The sequence below is a fragment of the Leuciscus leuciscus genome, assembly GCF_965113295.1.
Source record: "Leuciscus leuciscus genome assembly, chromosome: 20".
Taxonomy (NCBI): domain Eukaryota; kingdom Metazoa; phylum Chordata; class Actinopteri; order Cypriniformes; family Leuciscidae; genus Leuciscus; species Leuciscus leuciscus.
The window spans coordinates 19,861,749-19,882,095 of NC_138744.1; the positions used below are offsets into that span (position 1 = coordinate 19,861,749).

The 20,347-nt window shown below is 36.8% G+C and overlaps 1 protein-coding gene across 3 annotated transcripts in view; it reads left to right on the forward strand.

Moving 5' to 3' along the window:
• col14a1a (collagen, type XIV, alpha 1a) overlaps positions 1 to 20,347 on the forward strand; it is a 129,746-nt gene that overhangs the window by 10,723 nt on the left and 98,676 nt on the right. For 2 of the 3 annotated variants that reach the window (XM_082149955.1, XM_082149956.1), the window contains exons 4-5: positions 2,224 to 2,367; positions 2,655 to 2,741. The exons of the other annotated variant lie outside the window; for it this stretch is intronic. In XM_082149955.1, the coding sequence (XP_082006081.1) occupies positions 2,224 to 2,367; positions 2,655 to 2,741 (231 nt within the window). The remainder of the gene's footprint in view (positions 1 to 2,223; positions 2,368 to 2,654; positions 2,742 to 20,347) is intronic. 3 annotated transcript variants of the gene reach the window in all.

Genomic DNA, 20,347 nt, shown 5'->3' on the forward strand with positions numbered 1-20,347 from the left:
CATCAACTCTGCACAACTGAGTCCTCATTTCATGCCTCAACCCCAACCCTGACACATGAAGCGAAACCATAGTTGTGTGAGGAAAAATATGAATATTTTTAACTTTTTAAACTATAAACCATCACTTCCAACTGTTTTACATACGTTCACTTGACATAAACATCAGCATGTTCTAAAGTTCAGTTTTGAGTGTAATGCATTACTAAGTAATTCATTACTGTAATTTAATTACTTTTCCCTTGAAATGTAAAGTAAGGGATTACTCTTAATTTTTTCTGTAATATACTGTAATTACAGTTACTTCTGATGTAATTGCATTAATTACTCTATATAACAATTATATATTAATAGTGGATTTAACCTAAACATTCTACGTCTAATGTTAAAATGTATGTTTCTAATGTAACCTTCTCCCTTAAATACTTTGGTCAATTCAAGAATAATTTATGCAATTTTATATTATTTATGTGAAAGAATTAAAAGAGCAGTTATTCTTGTATTGTTTAACTGGTCAAGGTTGATAGGGGATTAAGAATGTAATTAGTATAGTAATAAGTTATCCAATACGTTTTAGAGAGAGTAATTATACTTTTATACTTAATGTAATTGCAATGTTGAAGATGTAATTAGTAGCTAGTAATTGATTACTTTTTAGAGTCAAGCATGAACTCATGAATACACGTACATGGATGACAGTCTGCCAGAAGTGATGGTTTAAAATATTAGTATTTTTCTCACACACATAAGGTTTCGCTTCAGAAAACATTGATTTATCAAATAGGGTTGTATGGATTACCGCCGTGTTTATCAACTTTTTGTCCATGTTCAATTATTTTTCTAAAAATTTCAGTTGGTGTTCATCTGAAGCAGGATGAGGGTGAGCAAATGATGAGAGAATTAAAAAAAATTTGGGTGGAGTATCCCTTTAAGTTAGTGAAAGTTGTTTTTTTCTTTCTTTCCTAGTTCACAAAATTACCCAAAGCAAACATTTTTTTGAAGTCATAATCCCAGATTTATCACCAGGCAGGGATGTCATGAAGCGAGAAAGATGAGTTTGTGGCCAAGACCTTTTTAGAACAGACCATTTGTCACTGTCAATACTGCAAACAAACTTCATGAAGTTGTTTGCTGTGCAATGACCATAAAGCTACCACCCACATATTGTATTTGGGTGATAACTTGGCATCAAAACTTTTCAGGCCAGTACTATTCCTCCTCTGGCTCGATTTGTGGAAGAGTAGAGCAAAGCTGTTTTGGACAGGTTGTTTATCAGGCTATTTTGGACATTATGTGCTTTTGCATCTGAAAACTTGGATCAGTTTGTTTTAGATGTCCAGGGTTGATATCATGGGATACTCAATTCATCAACAACTTTGAGTGTTTTTGAAATTGTTAATTGACCATCTATCCATGGACCAGTTTGCCAACCAAACCAGACTTTTCACCAAGCAAAAACTCAGAACACACATTAATACAATATAAAAAAATATGAATTTAATTCACAAAAAAGTATTTATAATAATAAATAATGAATTGACAAATAAGGCTTTTCGTTATTATTATAGTATTTTTCTTTATCCATTTGTCCAAGTAAAAAAAATACAATTGGTCATGTAACATGTAGGAGCAACCAATGCACTTCCAACTAAATTTTATTTACAATAATTTATTTTTTAATTACATTTCAAAAGTTGCATTCAAAATGAGGGCAACACTTTATTTTAGTGTCTTTGTTACACATGTTGCCTGCACTTACTATAGTAATATCAGTAAATTATGCATAATTACAACTAACCCTAAAACAAACCCTACTCCTTACCCTAATCCTATAGTAATTACATGTTGTTAATTCATATTACTCAATACTTCATTATATAATTAAAGGACAACTTAAAATAAAGTGTAACCAAATTGAGTTATATATTATCTTCTTGTTATATTTTTATATAGTTTTTATATTTATACTTTTTTGGGCAACTTTTTGGCAAAGTGATTTGTTAATTTAGTATTTTATTTTGTTCCCTCCAGAGTATTAATTATCATTAGTAGCATTATCATTACAAGCATTATTCCCCTCTGACATTTCATCTAAACAAACTGCTTGGCACTGACAGTCAGACAATAAAGAACTGGTTTTGATAGGTTTCTGATAGAAACAGGCATGCAAGACAGTGCATACTAACCATCCTCTTTCTGATTTCTCTGATTTGTTTCTGATGACAGGTGGGGAAACAAGCGAGTTGCAAATTGCAAGGGGAGAGAATAAAGCAATAATAAAGGATTTTAATCCCAGGAAGGAGTATGCAGTCAAGGTTATAGCTGTGAGTGGAAACCTGCACAGCCGAGCACTTCAGGGAAAATACACTGGTATGAAATACCTTGTTTCTTTGAAGCAATCCCACTGAAACTGATGGCGAGTGAAAATAATGTGTTTGATTGTAGCCTCCTTTGTGTTTTAAGACAGAATAAAAAATAAAAAAAGGTGCCTTGACAATATCTGCTTCAGTTGTACATAGTGACAGTCTATACAAAATATATAGGGCTACATGTTTACAATTAGTTGAAATTTTGTTATACATGTACAATATTTACTGTATATATCTATATGTATGACACAGTATTTTGGACTTTAATCCCTCATGTGTCTTCAACAGAAGACCAGAGCAGTGATGGAGACACCACTCAACCTCAAAGACTGAAAGAAGCTGGACCTGTGGAAGAGGGCAATGAGATCTCAGGAGGTAGAGCCAATGTTTAACCTCTCAAGATGGAAATTTTACTGCTCAGATGTTGCTTTTTCATAGCTCAGGATCCTTAATGGAGTTCTCAGTGATTTTTCAAGTTTCAAGTTTGTTTCAGATGTTAAAAATCCTTTTTGCATACAGTAATAGACAATCTGTTCTGATAAGAAAATGTAACTATTTTATGAACTGGCGATTTTGAATCAAGATTGGGGTATAAGCAGGTCATAGTATTTATTATTATAGTAGTTATTATTATAGTATTTTTCTTTATCCATTTGTCCAAGTAAAAATGAGGTCATGAATGAATGAGGTCTTGCATACAGCATCTTATGAATTCGCCAATGCATACAATTTATTTGAGAGCGTGTTGTTAAAATATTTAAATAGATAGCTCAGGTTAATTTCTCCCTAGTCTTGTGAGGATTTGTTGATATCGAAATCTCAGATTTTTGATGGCAAACTTTGGTATCTTGGGAAATCTGAACACGTGAGGATCTTTTTCTGCAAGATGCAATACATGAAAATCGAGACTACTGAGATGTTAAAATGATCTCTCTTGTTCTTATCTCTTCTGGGTCTCACTTTTGTCTTCCTTTTTTATGTCACTTCTTTCTTTTATCTTTCACTTTTTAACATTATAAGCTAGATGAATTTCTCCATACGATCCTCTGAGACTTATTTTTGCTGTTTTTCCAGTGAGAGCTGCCCTTCTGTCAAGATATTTCAGCCACGACTCTGTCAATGAAGTATAAGAACCCAAACTGGCTGAAGTTGCAGAGGGCACCTCTCTGTAGGTCCCATCTTTGCCGGTTTTAATATCCCTGGCATACTTGACAAAATGAGCATGTACAGGAAGTCAAAGTCATAGATGATGTTCCTGTCTGAATTTTTCCACTGGAGTCTCTCAGGGCCAGACCTTAGCCACAACTCAGTCAAATATCACAGCGATTTGTTACAATTCTGAGGGTATTATGTACACAAAAGTATCCATGCTGGATTTTGCATTTGACCAAAATGAAATGTACCAATGAAACCAAGAAGAATGAATGCGAGGGAAAGGTTATTGAGCTCATGGTTGACTGTGCACGAAACGTGTCTCCAGCCCCTCTAAGCTAGCTTTTTGCTGGACTCAAAAGAGAGTTCAGCTTTGTTTAGCTGTGAACATTGATGTTCAGTGGGTGTAAAAACAGCCCAGGCTGATTGGAGGCTGAAATGTGCTCTTAAGTGAAGCATTTAACTTGGGTCCCTCTGTAGGACGGCAGCTTTTGTGCTACATGGTCTCGCATCTGTTGTTCGGAGTCTTTAATTTCGAGCCCCTCAGTGCGCCTGCCAAGTGGCAGAAGTTTGAAATTGGTATGGCTCACACAGACCTTAACTGTCCCGTTTTCCTCTTCAGACTTCCGTCAGAGTGGGCAGGATTTGGCACATGGACTCCAAGTGGGTGGTTGAGCTCTGATTCTGTTCAGTTTTGTTAAGACTGACTGCGCTTTGATTATGACTGAGCACTAATTTGATTCTCTGCTTAAGATCTCATTAGCGCTGAATAACAATGAGAAAATATTTCAAACTAAGAACTTGATGATGGGAAGCACACACATGGGGGTTATCGCTGGCACAAGGCATATCCAGACAGATAGATGAAGTCCTGCTATCCGCATATGTGTGCGCGCTGGTAGGTTGGGATGGTGGGCTATCAAAAAAAATCAGACTCTCCTTTGATGTGCCATCCCTGGGAATCAGTCCAAGCAGACAGAATGAAAGTAAATGGTTATCTGAGCATCCGGGTACACCGGTGTGGGCTGTGAAACGGCACTTTGAGCTCAACAAAAAGGTCACATTTTTATATCTCTCTTCTCTCCCAATCCTTTTATTCTCAAATGAGCGTTTCCAGAAGCAAATTGAAAGGTGTCATAAACACAAAGCTGTTGCCTTTTAATTTCTCACCAAGCACATCTTTACGAGATGTCTGTAATTGTGATTCATGCTCAACATCTGTGGATATAAATGGGGAAAAGAAATAAATTGCAGCCAGCAGTGTAAACTCAGCAGTCAAATGAACAAACAAACACTTAAATGGCAAGCAGTAATACTTATGTATATATGGCAAGCATACACTTACCAGCTTTTCGACAAATCAGTTACATGTGACTACTAGTTAATAAGCATTACCCATTTTTATATATACTGTACCGGCCAAAAATGGGGTCTGTAAGATTTTTCTAAAAGATTTTTTCAGCAAGGACACATTAATAGTGACAGTAAAGACATTAACAACGTTACAAAAGATTTCTATATGAAATAAATGCTGTTCTTTTAAACTTCCTTTTCATCAAAGTATATATCATGGTTTCCACAAAACTTTTCAACACTGATAATAATAAGAAAGGTTTTTTTTTTTCTTTTTCTTTTTTTTCAGCAAATCGGCATATTAGAAGGATTTCTGAAGGATCATGTGGCTTTGACAGTAGTTATGATTCAGCTTTGCCATCACAGGAATAAATAAATTAAATAAAGTTATTTTAAATTGTAATAATATTTTACAATATTACAGTTTTTACTGTATTTTTCATTAAATAAATAAATAAAACCAAAAACGTAAAAAAAATCTTACCAACCCCAAATAGTGTTTATATTGATCCATCATGACATCAAATAACGCAATGGGATTCGAATTACAGACAACTCGCTTAGGAGGTTCAGAGTCGGTTCTTTTTTTTTGGGAGACAATGGCTGTATCCACAATCCCTAAACCCTCAATCACTATTCCCTATGTTAGTCCACTAATGCAGTTCACTTGAAGGATAAATGAAAACGAGTGAGCGAATTCGGACAGCGGTTGAGCGTACATGGGCTGTACACTCGTTATTGAGGTGCATTGTGGTATTGAATGTGAGTGCACTCGATAACGTCCACTATGGTTTTGGACACCACTACAAATGGCTGTCCCCTCAAATAATGCCCTATTTGAGGGTATAGGGGGCGATTTCGGATTCAGCCAATAACTTTAGCGTACACTTTCGACTTTGCAACTTTGCAGACCGTTTACATTCACAAACAGCTATATTACACACTGCATGTAAGGGAATATTTGAAGATTCATTGGAAAACACTAGAAACATGCAGCAGTTATGTTTATTTAATGAGAAAGGTGTTCACAATGCAACTTCCGCTGTCTGGGCGTGATAGTCTTTGTCTGGGCTTGCTGGAAAAGGTGGCTGGGGTCAGTGGTCACGTCTGTTTCAGACAAAGCTCCCTTCTCCCACCTCCCCGTTAATAGTGTGGGAGGAGAAGCCTGATAATGGTCTTTTCTGACCTTTTTTTTTGTCAAAGGGCAGGGCATTGGACTAAGATGAGAGGGCTGTTGTTTAGGAATTCAGTACCTGTAGCCACTGTAATCTAGAGAGAGATGATATCACCCCCGGAGAGTACCCAAGGTGACTGTGCTTTGCTTCACCTCAGATTACCTTTTTTCTAATGAAAATCGGCCTCACCTGATGGTATTTTTAATGTGAGATTTTTCGCAGAGGGAGGTGCTTTTAATAAAGGATCGTTGATGTAGAACATTATTCTTGGATGTGCTGTATAAGGTGCAGAGATGGCTGTCCTTTAAAGCGCTCCGCTACCCTGCATTAGGGTGTGCGACGCACTGGGAATGCTAATAATGTCTATTTTGGCTCCGGTCTCAGGTGGCTGGCTGCTGAGGTTAGCAGTGATAAGGGCGACTCTGTGGATCTTCCTCACAAGGAGGAAGGAGCTCCAGGACTTTCTCTAAAGGAGACTTTCGGAGTGTGACATCTTATCTGGCCCAGCGGCCCAATGGTGGAGGGAGCCGATAGGCAGAACGCGTGGCAACCGCAGCGGCGTCAAATCGCAGATAGACCACTTTTTGCCGTGTCAGCTGAACTATGTCTTAAAATGTTCTGCTCAGTGTTGTGCAATTCACATCTGTCTGGTAGTGCTTTCATGAATACTTTTATATGACTACAGCACATTCAAATGACAAATAAGTATATGCCATTGCCATACCAAATTATTTAAATGTTAATCACGGATTTATGCATTCTTCAGGGAGGCTTTCAAACACGCACAACTTAATTTACACCAGTAGGATGTTTCTGGATCAATATCTGTTGTTGCTGCTATGATTAGCCTGCCCTATCTTAAACACAGGCAATGATCAGTTGTTAATCAGGCAATCAAAGAATATTGATCAAGGAAGCTTTCAGGCATGGTCACAGTTATTTCAACAGTACTGGTAGTACAGAAAATAATTTGAAAATTTCATAAATCAATCAATAAGGGCCTGATGTCCCTTCAATGATTTGTAATTACTTTCACTGGTTCCATTTAATTCCGGTTCTGAGATACCTCTTAATGGTCCACTTAATGATTGTTTTAAATAATTTTAATATTTTGAAGAAAAAAAAGCCAACATTTTGATAATATTTATGTTTTACATAATTATCATGAAAAAATATTAAATAAACAAACTAAATATTATCTTTTATTCATTCATTTATTTTGATAATATACCACTGACAAAACAGCCAATTTGTTCAGGTATCATTTAGACCAGTGTTTCTCAACCAGTGGGTCGCGACCCAAAAGAAAGAAAAAAGAAGAAAATCGTTTTTTCTGTTGTGAGACCTTTATTTTAAAAGACGAACGTGAAAGCTGTTATTTCTTTTGTTAGATGCCGTTAGTGCTGGGATGGTACTTGTGTGTGTATGTGTGTGTGATAAATGAGTAAATGAATGAGAACCATTGATTTAGACTACACTGGTCATGCTCTATGTTTTTTTTATTGACTAAAAATAACCTACTCAAAAATTTTAATTTGTTTAAGAATCTTTTGGTTTTGATTTACTAAAAGAACAGATTCAAAATAGTCATTAGTTTGGGAATCAGATTGCACTGATTGTATGGTATGTTTTTGTTTAATTAAAAATAAACTACTCAAAAGTGTCATTAGATGGGTAATCATAGACTAGACTGAATCATGTATGTTTAAGAATCTGTATGGTTTTGATTTACTGAAATAATAGATTCAAAAGAGTCATTCGTTTGGAAATCAGACTACGCTGGTCATGCTGTATGGTTCTGATTCACTAAAATAATAGATGAAAAAGGGTAATTCGTTCACGAATCTCATTTGATTGATGTATGTTTTGCGCTGTATACATTCAGTAGTTTCTACTTGTACAAGAAAGATTATCAGACTATTTTATCAAGTCTTTAAAATTCCAGGCTGATCTCTTGTTCTGCAGCCGTTCCCTCTTATTCTTGTGCTGATTAAGTGAGCGTATGTGGAATCTGTTTTGTGATTAATTTGTAGTAGCACTGGTGTAATCACATCAGCCATATTGCAACTGAGAGAGCGCCGATCTTTGCCGTGCCAGATGTGAAACCAAAGGCCATTACAGGTGCTTAGCATCACACAGCTGCCCGCCTGGCCTTTTGCCCATACTAAGCAAACAAACTCAAGATGGGCCAGCTGTTTATTAAGGCCTGATTGAATTTTTCATTACAACTACAGTACTAGATCAGGAAGTCCACAAAAGACCTGTTATAGCCATTAGGCAGAATCAGCGTGAGTAAGGGATACACCGCTGTTGAATTCATTTCAATAGTGCTGTTTCGGTCATGGCCGTCTAGGGACCGGGGGTTTGAATTAAACTAAAGCTGTTAAGAGATTTGTTTCCTCTCTCATCTGGTCCCTCGTCTGCGATAGAAATACTTTTCTTTGAGCTCGGAACATTAAAGTCCAGTCCCACAGCGAATTTTGCTTTCTATGACCCTTTGTTTGTTTATTACTCTGTTACCGTACACTCAAAGAAAACGTTAAGCATTTGAATTGCGTATTAAAATTTCCATCCTTTTGAATTGTTACATTTTTAACATAAAAATGCACATTTGTCAGTCATTCATACATAAAATGGGTTGAAACTGATAAGATTTATGTAATAATAAATATAATATGTATAATATAGTATACACAATAACCATGTTTATATATTTTCATTTATGTATGCCTGACAAATATGCAACACATTATTAGTTATTTATTCATTTGTTTAATCTAAAACTGTATTCCAAATAGATGGACATTTTATGTGCAATTCATACATAAATCTTATATTTAGGCCTGAAAATATCTTTTTTTGTTACTATAGGTGTTCCAACAGGAAGTAGGGGTAAATTATAACCCCCATACATGAGACTATTGCAGTGGGACACCCTGGTTCATGCCTGATTTAATATCCCTTCCTGTAATTAAGAGAGAGGGCAGCTCAGGGCCAGCGAGGCTCTGATGTAATCATCAAGAGTTGGTATAATGCCTGGAGAGCCGTATATTTAATCTGTGTGTGTGTGTGTGTGTGTGTATGTGTGTGTGCGAATGAGCTTTTGCCGGGGTCTCAGCTGCAAACTTTCAGTGAACAAGAGTTGCCGTTTATAGTGGACATTTCACATTGTCCATGTTTCTCTGCTTCAAACACGCAGTGAGAATATGTAGAGCAGATCCAACGGCTGTAACATTGTGAACGGTACATGATTGTGTCATTCTGATGATGAGGTTATTGATTTGAGAATATATTGCGTAGGACAGATCTTTTTTTCTTACTACTTACCAAATCTGTTACATATGACACTTGCAAAAAGCCTGTGGTAATGCACTGCAAAAATATACACATTTTAATCAGTATTTTTGTCTTATTTTCCAGTAAAGTACCTAAACATATTTTAACAATACCAATTTACTTAAGAACATTTCATAAGATATTACGAGATGTTTTTGGATAATATTTATTTAATTAAGTTTACTTTTCCTACCCCGTTAGCTTAATTTATTTGTTTATTTCAGCGTAAATAAAAAAAAAACTTAAACATTATCTGTAAAAATAAATAAATAAATAAATATATATATATATATATATATATATCTTACGCCATTCAAAAGATTAAGTAACAAAAACAAGTTTGGGGTCAGTACGATTTTTTGGGAGAGAAATTTGTATGTTTATTCAGCAGCAATGCATTACATTGATCACAAATGTTAGTAAAGTAATTTTTAAGGTTAAGAAATATTTATGTCAAATAAATGCTGTTCTTTTAAACTTTCTATTGATAAAAAATTCCTGAAAAAAGTGTCTTGGTTTACACAGAAATATTAAGCAGCACAACTGTTTTAAACATTAATAATTATTTCTGAAGGATCATGCGACGGTATATGCTGTGTCGTGTGTATATAAATACTGAAAAACAAGACTGTCTTTCTCTCTGTGTCCCCTGACTCTTAATGTTCTTTCATTTTGCTCAAGTCAACTCTCACCTTGCATGTGACCTACAGGACGTCTGCCGCGCGCTAATACAAGTCTCTGCTCAGGTGTTTGATGGGTATTTACAACGCTTTTCTCTGGTGTGGTAATAAAACCTCTGCCCCAGTGCCTCCCACCGGGGGAATCAGTAATAATCCAGCGGGGCGTAACTGTGAATATATGTGTGGAGCTTGTCCTCTGCACAAGCACCATTAAGCATCTGGGAGTATGATGTGTTGGTCCCTCTCCATGAATTCATATGTCTTGGAGGAGAGTTTGGCAGCGATTCAGGGTCATTAAGATTTTAAATCTCGGATGAAATCTTCTTTAGGGAACAATACAACATTATAATGAAAAGACATTGTCTTGAAACACTGCAAAAATCACTTTCTTAATCAGCATTTTTGTCTTCCAGTAAAAATGTGTAACCTTTAAAATGTATTATATATATATATATATATATACAGTATATCATTTATATTTAAAATGTTAAATATTTTATGAAAAACTTAAAGGAAAATCAGAACAATTAACGTTACCTAATAAGTTTACCTGAACAATAAACAATTAACTGAAATAAACAATTGTAAGTTGAAGTAAAATAATTAAAATAAAACTGAAATAAAAGTAAATTAAAGCTAAATAGAAACATTAAACATTAAACAAAAACGAATAAAAAAATGACAAAAGCATATATATAGAGAGAATCAGTGTTTTATATATATATATAAATAATATAAAAAACACTGATTCTCTGAGACGTCCTAAATTGCTTTGTGTGTAAATGTGATACTTTTTAAAGGATGTTTAAAGGATTTTTAGATATTCTATTGAAAAACAAGACAAAAAGAATTAAATTCAAATTAATAAATTGATTTCTTTTTGCGGCATACTTTTTGTGGTCAGATTGAAGCTGATATGTGTATCTTTTCTAAGAGCACAAATTATCATTATATTTGAATAGATGTAGTGCCTAAAATGGGGCAAACCAACAACTGTCTGTTTAAAGCCGTGTTGGGCTGCTAATGGATGACTCAATAAGGAGTTCTCCTCAGACACCTCGCCCATATAAAGTGCCAACGCTCGAGGCCTGAGGGAAGGCACAACTTGAGGGCAAACTGATATTTTCATAACATCTGTCATACCTTTGAGAGGAAGCACACTCGGCTTCTAAAATTTATCGCCACGTTAATCTCCAGTGTTATCATTTATTTAGGTTCTGCCCTCCATCAGGATTTAGTAATGCCTCCGGTCATTTTTTCCAAGGACTGTTTTTTATGATGCACATGCATGGAGGCCGAGATATGGTGTTGTGTGGGCTGGTTTGACTGGCGGTTGATGAAACACAGAGCTGGATAATAGTGGCTCTTGTGGGATAGCGATTCTCTGTCCTGCCCTTCACCCGCACATGAGAAGAAGGTCAGAGATCGGACTGAACTGAAGCTGATGTAGGGGGGTTCTGAACATAAAAAGTAGTTCACTCATTACAGCAAAGGACACTAGGAGGGTGAGGTGGGCTTTTCTCGCTCTTTCTTTCTCATCCACATTATTTCCCTCTCTGGCACTAATTCCCCGTGCTCACATTTCAAAGTCTCAGACTAAAATGGTAAATGCCAAAGTGCAACATCTCTCAAAGCTGTTGCCACTTTTAGACTGCACCCTGTCTGGCCTATAGCTTAATGAAAATGAGTACTAATTAACCCCTTATGAGGATAGCCTATATAATGACATCTGGGGAAGTGCTAGTCAAATTGATATCTCGGATGACTGCAACCTGATGATGTAATGGGATACAAGTAATAGATGATGTACAATCAGACGGTCATTATCACAAAATGACCACCAACAGGTACATGAAGTGGATGAAACTTTTATATCCTGTCCACCTTATTTAAAGCTGCAGTCCGTAGTTTTTCCTCTTTGTCGCCATCTCTGTTCGAAATCTGCAATTGCAGTTATTCGCGGAATTATCAACTTTACGTGGGTTGTGACTCGGCATGGCACAGCGCGGATGAATCCAATGTTTTGAGGAGAATGTGCGGCTGTCGGTCACCGTGCCGGTGTGGATACTGTCATTCGGAATCACAGATTCTACTTTTTGGAAGTATGACCAAGATAAGAATTTTCACTGGAAAATGCCATCTGAACAAGTAACATTCACTTTTGTTCTGACCAACTAAGGGAAAAAAGCATTGCAGTAAATCGCGCTGATTAAATCTTACGATCGCTTATGTCTTACCTGTCCAGCAGAAAAAAAGCAGTCTCTGCGTCCGTTTTGAATCGCTTCAAAACATGGAGTTCACGCCACCTTTCAAAAGCCCTTCCGAAATGTATCCTTGTTTTCGCATGGGCCGGTTGCAGTCTCTTTATTTCTGTAGCCACTCCGAAGTCTGAAGTCTTTTGCATTTTACAACGGGTGAATCTCCAGTTGTCACTGGTGATTGTCGTTTGAACCTTTCTGGATCCGCCATCAAATTGATAAGTTTAATTATATAAAGTGCTGTGAGAAAAGGCTATAATCCTCCACCTCCAACATCCTCACACGCAATATAGCCTACTAGCCGAGACACCTTCATTATGTGTACAGATGTGACGTAATGACGCAAAGACATGCTCGAATTTCCCTGTTATTTTTAGCTGTACATGCTGCTTGATATTGCAAACTGGTATTTCTTACCCTATTATATTAATGTAGAGGCTTATTTGCACTTTGTTATTCTTCTCGTTATTTCCCTATAGCAGCTAATGAACCGGAAGTCTTGCACATTCACAGAAAATAGCTTACTTCCGTGTTGAAAAATAAGGTGGATGCGTAGGGCAAATATTAGATGCTAGAAAAGTGTACAACACGGAGGCTCTGCGTCTTGCATTTCATCCGCTCTACAAATCGGTGATTAATTCAGCTGTCAGTGCTCTTATAAATCTGACTCTCTGCACGTTGCTGCAGTAAGTTATCAGAGGTGATTTCACTCTAAATCCTCCCCTTTCCAGTAGTCAAGAAACATCAAAGATCCTTGAATTAAGTTTGATCCATTCCTCACTAGTCATTGGCAGACCCAGTAGGTAATATAGAGTGGCAATATTTGGAGCACTGCCTCGCACACATTTTTCATCTGAAGATTCTGAACGCTCTTCATTCTAGTGAAATCAAATAAACTGCAACCAAAAACACTGACAAAAGTAGTACTGATAAACACTTATTGAAAAACTTCTGTCATTATTTACACAACCTTATTTCACTCCAAATCTTTATGTCCTTTTTTTGTCATTGGAAAACAAAAGAATATATTTTGAAAGTCAGCGGGTCCAAACAACAACTAACTTTTATTATATGAACAAAAAACAAACAAAAAAACCCCCACAAAAACAACATCAAACAAAATAAAACACAACACAAACCTACACAAAATAAAAACTAAAACATTTAACGACATGCAAAAAAAAAAAAAAAAACACCAAACAAAATTTTTATGCTTTTTTTTTTTTCCACTATAGAAAAAAAGTCTTTCAGGTTTGGAAGCACATGAGGGTAAATAAATGATGACAGAATTCTCATGGGCACTACTTTAGTTTAGGGTACAATTCTCACGATAAACTAGCTGCTTATTATCATGCATTTTACTACGGTATTGGCTGTTTTTTAGTGCTTATAAAGTACATATTAATACCTTATTCTGCAGGACCATATTCTACATCCCTTAATCCTGCCCAATACCTAAACTTAACAACTACCTTACTAACTATTAATACAGTACAGTAAGTAGGAGTTTATTGAGGCAAAAGTCATAGTTAATAGTTAGTTGATAGTAAGAATTGGACCCTAATCTAAAGTGTGACCGCGTTAATTCAAAATATACGAATTGTTATTTATTAAATGTGTCATAATGTATTAATTCCTTAATAACATATAGTTCTAACTAATAGTGTAAATGAATGTGTTAATTGCCACAATTGATCAAAGCTATGTACTTTAACTTCCAGTTGTCTGCTTTAATTAATCATTAGCTAATTATTTGCAAATGTATCAATATGTTATGACTTTACTTGTTGAGTCACACAACTATTTACTAATTGTTGTATAATATGCCATTTTGGTTTTGACATCCACACTAAGCCATAGATTTCAATTTCCAGCTGTCTACAACCGGGATTCCACTGTGCCAGATGAACTGCTGCATCCAGTACCTTGTTGTTCATGGCATATGTCAAGTTCAAAGGTGGAGTACTGAGAACATGTGGCCGGGGACTGTGTCTAGACCGTACAAAGACAATAGAACCCAGTCTAATCAGTGATACTACACTGGATGCGGCACAATGCTACACGACACAACAAAACCCAGACAGTAAACTGATGCCACATTCATTCTCCAAGCTCTTCCGCTACTTCTGTTACAAAAGACAAATTAACTTTGTAATGGTCTGTCATGTCCAGTATAGACAGCTGTTATAATGGTCCGATAATGGTCGCGTCCAGTTTAAACATGGTGTAACAGCGGGCAGTAGTTCATATTCTGGTGTGCTGATATTTATGTGTAGCCCAGCTTACTTATCCTTCAAACACATTCTCTGACATTAAATCCACTGCATGTGCAACAGCCCCACAGACCATTAGATGGGATCTCTTAAAACTCATCTTTGATCACCAAAATGACATATTTAAACTGCCTTAAAAAAGCTTGAATGTAACTCTACACCCTTGCCTCATTTAGTATCCGCGGTTCTATGAATATACAAATTAGCCCCGCCTCCACTCACTCACACCAGCTCAGAGATCCACTTGTTGACGATCACACGTTGTCGTGAGTGGTTACAAGGTAGTTTGTGACGTCAGAAACACCAGTGATTTCAAATCACATTTTTGAGACTGTCTTTGGTTCACTGCAGTTTTAAAGAGAAAAAACTCAACAATGGTGTTGACTTGTGAATTTGCACATGGTTTGACTTAAAGTATATTTAAAACACCACATAGACATACAGTATAAACAACATTAAAAGCTTGATTTTCACCACGGGGGGGCTTTAATACTATGGGCCCTATTTTAACGATCTGAAACGCAAGTGTCAAGCGCAAAGCGCAAGTAACTTTGTGGGCGGGTCTTGGGCGCTGTTGCTATTTTCCCGGCGGGATAAATGCCTCTTGCGCCTGGCGCAAATCTAAAAGGGGTTGGTCTGAAATAGCTTCATTATTCATAGGTGTGGTTTGGGCGTAATGTGAAATAAACCAATCAGAGCGACATCTCACATTCCCTTTAAGAGCAGGCGCGCTTGTTCTAAAGCGGATTCCTATTATAATCTATATGATCTATCTATCTATCTATCTATCTATCTATCTATCTATCTATCTATCTATCTATCTATCTATCTATCTATCTATCTATCTATCTATCTATCTATCTATCTATCTATCTATCTATCTATCGTAATAATGTATGATTTGCAAAAATGAAAACTGCTGCTTCTGTGTAGATGAGAGAATCAAAGTGTGCGTTGTGCACACGCTACATTGATTATGGCCAAGCATGCGCCCTTAAAATAGCATATGAATAACATGCGCAACGCGCCACTGACTTTAAACTATTTTTTCCTGGTTAGTGGCGCAATTGTTTTCTAAACCTGCAAAATAGCATGAAGGAACGTTTGCGCCAGAACACGCCTCCTCTTTGCGCTGATCCGCCCCCGGGAGCGCAAGTGTATTTCTTAGTTAACCGACGTGCTTCAGTGGAGGGAAAAGTCCACTTTGCGCGGGTGCAAAATAGGAATGATACATGCGTCGGTGTACAAAGTCAATTGCGCTGGGTGCAAGATAGGGCCCTATATGTTATTAGGAATTAATACATGGTCTAATTAATAGCAATTCTTATATTATTTAATCATCATACAGTATATACTCTTTATTAGTTTCTGATTCAGTAAAAATGTATTAATGGTTTAGTTCCGCTTCAGCTCATAATAAGAACCCCCAAGACTGAAAACCTAGAATTGCCTCAGTGTAGCAGATTGTTGCCACATATAAAGGTCAAATAAATAGCTTAGCGGTCATTCTACAGGATTTTTGACTGCAGGATGACCAAGTATTTCAGAAAGCTGTGTAATAAAAAAATAGATTCCAAGATTCCAACACTTGTGGATTCTCTTGTAGGCTTTTGGACAGTTTGCATGCAGGGAGTTGAATCAGAGACAATTTACTACCTTGCTAAGATACTTGTGTTATGTGCAGTGTAGAGTCACTGTATGTTTTGTAATATATGTAAATGGTGTATTTGATGGCATTTATTGAAAAAGTGGAACACTGATACAGTATGTTATGTTTGTATTATTGATTAGCCTTCTGGGCGTTATACCCAAGAGAGGCTTATTGCATGTATACCTTTTCTCTGAAATACATTTCTAGAAGTTCTGAAAACTTCTAGAAAAGTTCTGTTGACCATCGATCTCAGCGTGTGATGCAACTGTCTTTCTTCAGCAAGCTTTGACAAGCCAAGACAGCCTTGCTTCGTAGCTACGATTACCCAAACCCTGTAGGTTTCTGTTTTATATTTATTTGTGCTTATAACATCACTTCTCCTTGTGTGAGAGCCCTGTTAGCAGATGCTGTATATAGTGTGTAGCTGAAGGGCAGTTTGGAAATTAGCGGTGACATGTTCAAAGCGTCTAGAGGCCTTTTCGGTCTGTGCCTGTTCCCACGCAAACCCCAGACGGGGTGTAAAACAATCCCTCCAGCCCAGACATAGCCCAAAGCCTGCTTTTTAGTAGAAATGCTGCTTGAAAATAATACAAGCATCCCAAAAATTAAATAAATATCAGACAGAATTACAACATAGTCAATTTCATTCCCAGATAAATGGAGGCCCCACAATAAATCATCTTCATGTCTGGGAGAAATGGTCATCTGGAAAAAAAAAGAAGACATGAGCTTGTAAAGAAGCCGTGGACTGCAAACCATATTAATGATTGAAATTCCTTTACTTTGAAGGATTGGATCCTTTGAATGTGGTATGGAAGCCATTAGATTGGGCAGACTTATTTGGACATTCTCAGAGCGAGGCTTAGAGGCATCTGATGACTTTTACATGACAGTGAATTCAACATAAGGCATATGATTGGTCAATATTCATGAATCCAATATCTGATTGGTCAAACACTAGGCGCGTTTCCATTTCAGATTTGCGCAAAACTTTTGCGATTTTTTTCTAAATGTCGACCAAAAACTATTGCGAAATGACGCCGTTTCCATTAAACGATTTTATGCGACTAAAACTTCCTCTCGCGATAAATAAAGTCATTCCAAAAACCATGGCAACGGACGTTGGTAGGTTTCTGTACTATATCCCAGCCACTGCACTGGTCATTATTATTAATTGAAGGAGACGCATGTGTGTTTTCCAAGCATTAATGGTAAGGAACGAACCTTATACTTGTGAGCGGCACATATGAGGAGTTTCTGGGTGTTTCTCCCTCATATCTGCTTCGAGGTCTTGATTGTGACATTTATTTGAGGTTTAGAATCCATTATTCCTGTAATTCTTTTGTCTATATGTATTTAATAAATAACTCTGTCTTGTATTCTGTCCAAACATACCGCGTCATCTACGTCAGGTGACCTGCAAAAAAATTTGCGAAATTGACGTGTTTCCATTGGCTGTATTTTCAATTCGCAATTTCAATTTGTGCAATTTGAATGGTAATGGAAACGCCTAAGGGTACATTCTTAGATCCATCATCTGCTGCACTTAAATGAACCATATAGTTTTCAGCTGAATAATATGTAAATGAAAAGAAGCATGTTGAACAGACTGGTTAGTGTGCAGACTGAGCGTGTCTGGTCTGAAGATGCCTGACCTCTTTAGAGCTGAATGAGAATCTAACAGGAGTGCTATGAGAATGAGAATAGTAATCATTACAGTTTCCAGCTGGTCTGCCTGGAGGAATCTAGACGTGGGCTGCATCACCGCTCCTACACGTCAACATCACAAATGCTCTTCTTCGCTTTCATAACTCTGTTCCACACTGTAGGTTCGTGTCTGGTAGGGGAGCCGGAACTGGAGGGCCCCGGGTCTGCGTTTCTCCACTTTCAGCCTACTCAACCAAACTTAGTCAGATGATATTCAAATTTATACTTGACTCCCAATGACAAGTGCATTTCTGATACAGGATATAGTTTGCTGTAGTTACTGATTACATTTTTTCACAAACAAATGTTCATTTACATACAGTATAGTGATAATCAATCAGTGAAACATATACATTTTATTTGTAATATCTTGATCATTATTACTAGTAAATTACAATTTTACATGATTAAAAATAAAAAGAATAAAATGTATGAAAAAAATAAAAAATTCTACAATTCTTTTTGATGCTGATTTTTATGTTTTGGCTGATAACTGTTAAATGGCAGATATTAAAATTCTTTGCTATTTAAAAAAACAAACAAATAATTATCCAATATCAGGTAATATCCACTATTGTTCAAACGTTTGGGGTTGGTAAGATTTTTTTAAGTTTTTAAAAGAAGTGCTCACTGAGGCTGAATTTATTTGATAAAAAATACATGTGATAATACTGTGAAATATTTTTACAATTTAAAATAACTTAAAAAAAAATATATATATATATATATATATATTTATATATATACATTTAACTTAAAATTAAATTGTAACTTACTTTAATACTGTTTAAATATCAAGAAACATTTTTCATTATTATCAATAATAAAAATGGTTGTGCTGCTTAATATTTTTGTGGAAAATTATACCTTTTTTCAGGATTCTTTGATGAATAGAAAGTTCAAAAGAACAGCATTTAGTTGAAGTAGAACTCTTTTTTACATTATAAACTTACTGAATGCATCCTTGTTGAAAATATATATTACTGACCATAAACATTTGAACGGCAGTATATCCAAATAAAAATCGGTAATATTTGCTGATAACCAATATGGTCCAGATGTATCATGCATCCCTAAAAACTATCTGAGCCATACTGACTTTATATATTTCAGTGCCAAATCAGCACAACCTAATTCGTAATCATGAGCCCAGCCTTATGTAGTGACGTCACAACCCGCCAATCCTTCTCCCAATCTAAAACATGTTCCGCAGCACTGTGCTCTCAGCCTAGACTGGGTAAACCCCGCCCGATCTGCTGGCGATTTGATTTCGCCCTGCACCTCAGGCTGGAAACCTGTACATTCTTCTATCCTGCTTCCTTTACAAATTTGCGGGGACTAATCACAAACTGGCTTAGCCACCTGGCACGCTATTGGCGGGTTTAATCCAATCCAATTCCTTTTAACCTCTTGACGATGCTCAATGGCTTCTTTAGTTTAGCAAACAAATCGCTCGAGTGTGTGTAAATACCACTCACTTTCATGTTTTTTTTTTGCACAACCTGCAAAAATCACTCAATGCCATTGCTTCTGCTTCTGCAAACCGCTGATCAATGCTCCAAACCAACACATCTGTTGACACGTTTCCTGCTTGGAGTTTTCGCTGCAAAGTACGTCACCTGGATCGTTGGTCTGATTGGTTGAAGGATTATCCAATTGCGTACAGAGTCATTTGAACTATGCCCGTTGATCACGCCTCTTGTGCAGTAGAAAATACCGAGCAGACTCCCCAGACTAATGTTCAGTCTTAAAAGATTGAGCTTGGTCTGGTGATAGCCAGACTACTCTCAGCCCTCTGTAAACTCGAATTCGCCCTTTATTTCTTCTTGTCACTTCACGTCCTATTAAGAGAGAAAATTACATGCTTAAATGTCTTATAGGCCTGTTTCAGGTTCGTCTGCTAACTCTAGGGAAATAGTGGAACTGGTCAGAAAGAGTGTGCTTTTTAGATTCCCCCAAAAGCCCCAGAAGAGCCCCGGCTGTAGCATGCTATCTGTCCTTTCGGATTATTTAGATGGAGTGGACTGATTAACCTTGTGTGCTCTTTAGAACAAAGGCGCCCATTCTTCGGCCTGTGCATTGTTTGGCAGTTGACTATGTTGCTCTGCTGACGCCACAACCCATAGCGTACTTGGCATGGCTGGCAGTCTGAGTGAGAGCTGAAGTAGGAAAGAGGAATAATGCTGCCGTAATAAAACGCTAGATAGATCTGCCGCTCTCCTCTCACTTTTTCAGTGACCTCTGTCTGCTTTTTTAGGATGTAGAAAAAGTGGGAATAGAGGGGGAAATCTGTTGGTGAGAGTTGTTAACCTTAAGGAACTAACCTTAATGGGCATTGAATGGTATTTAAACATGCTCCTGAGGGTACCAGATGGGCTCTTCTTCTGGCTATACCT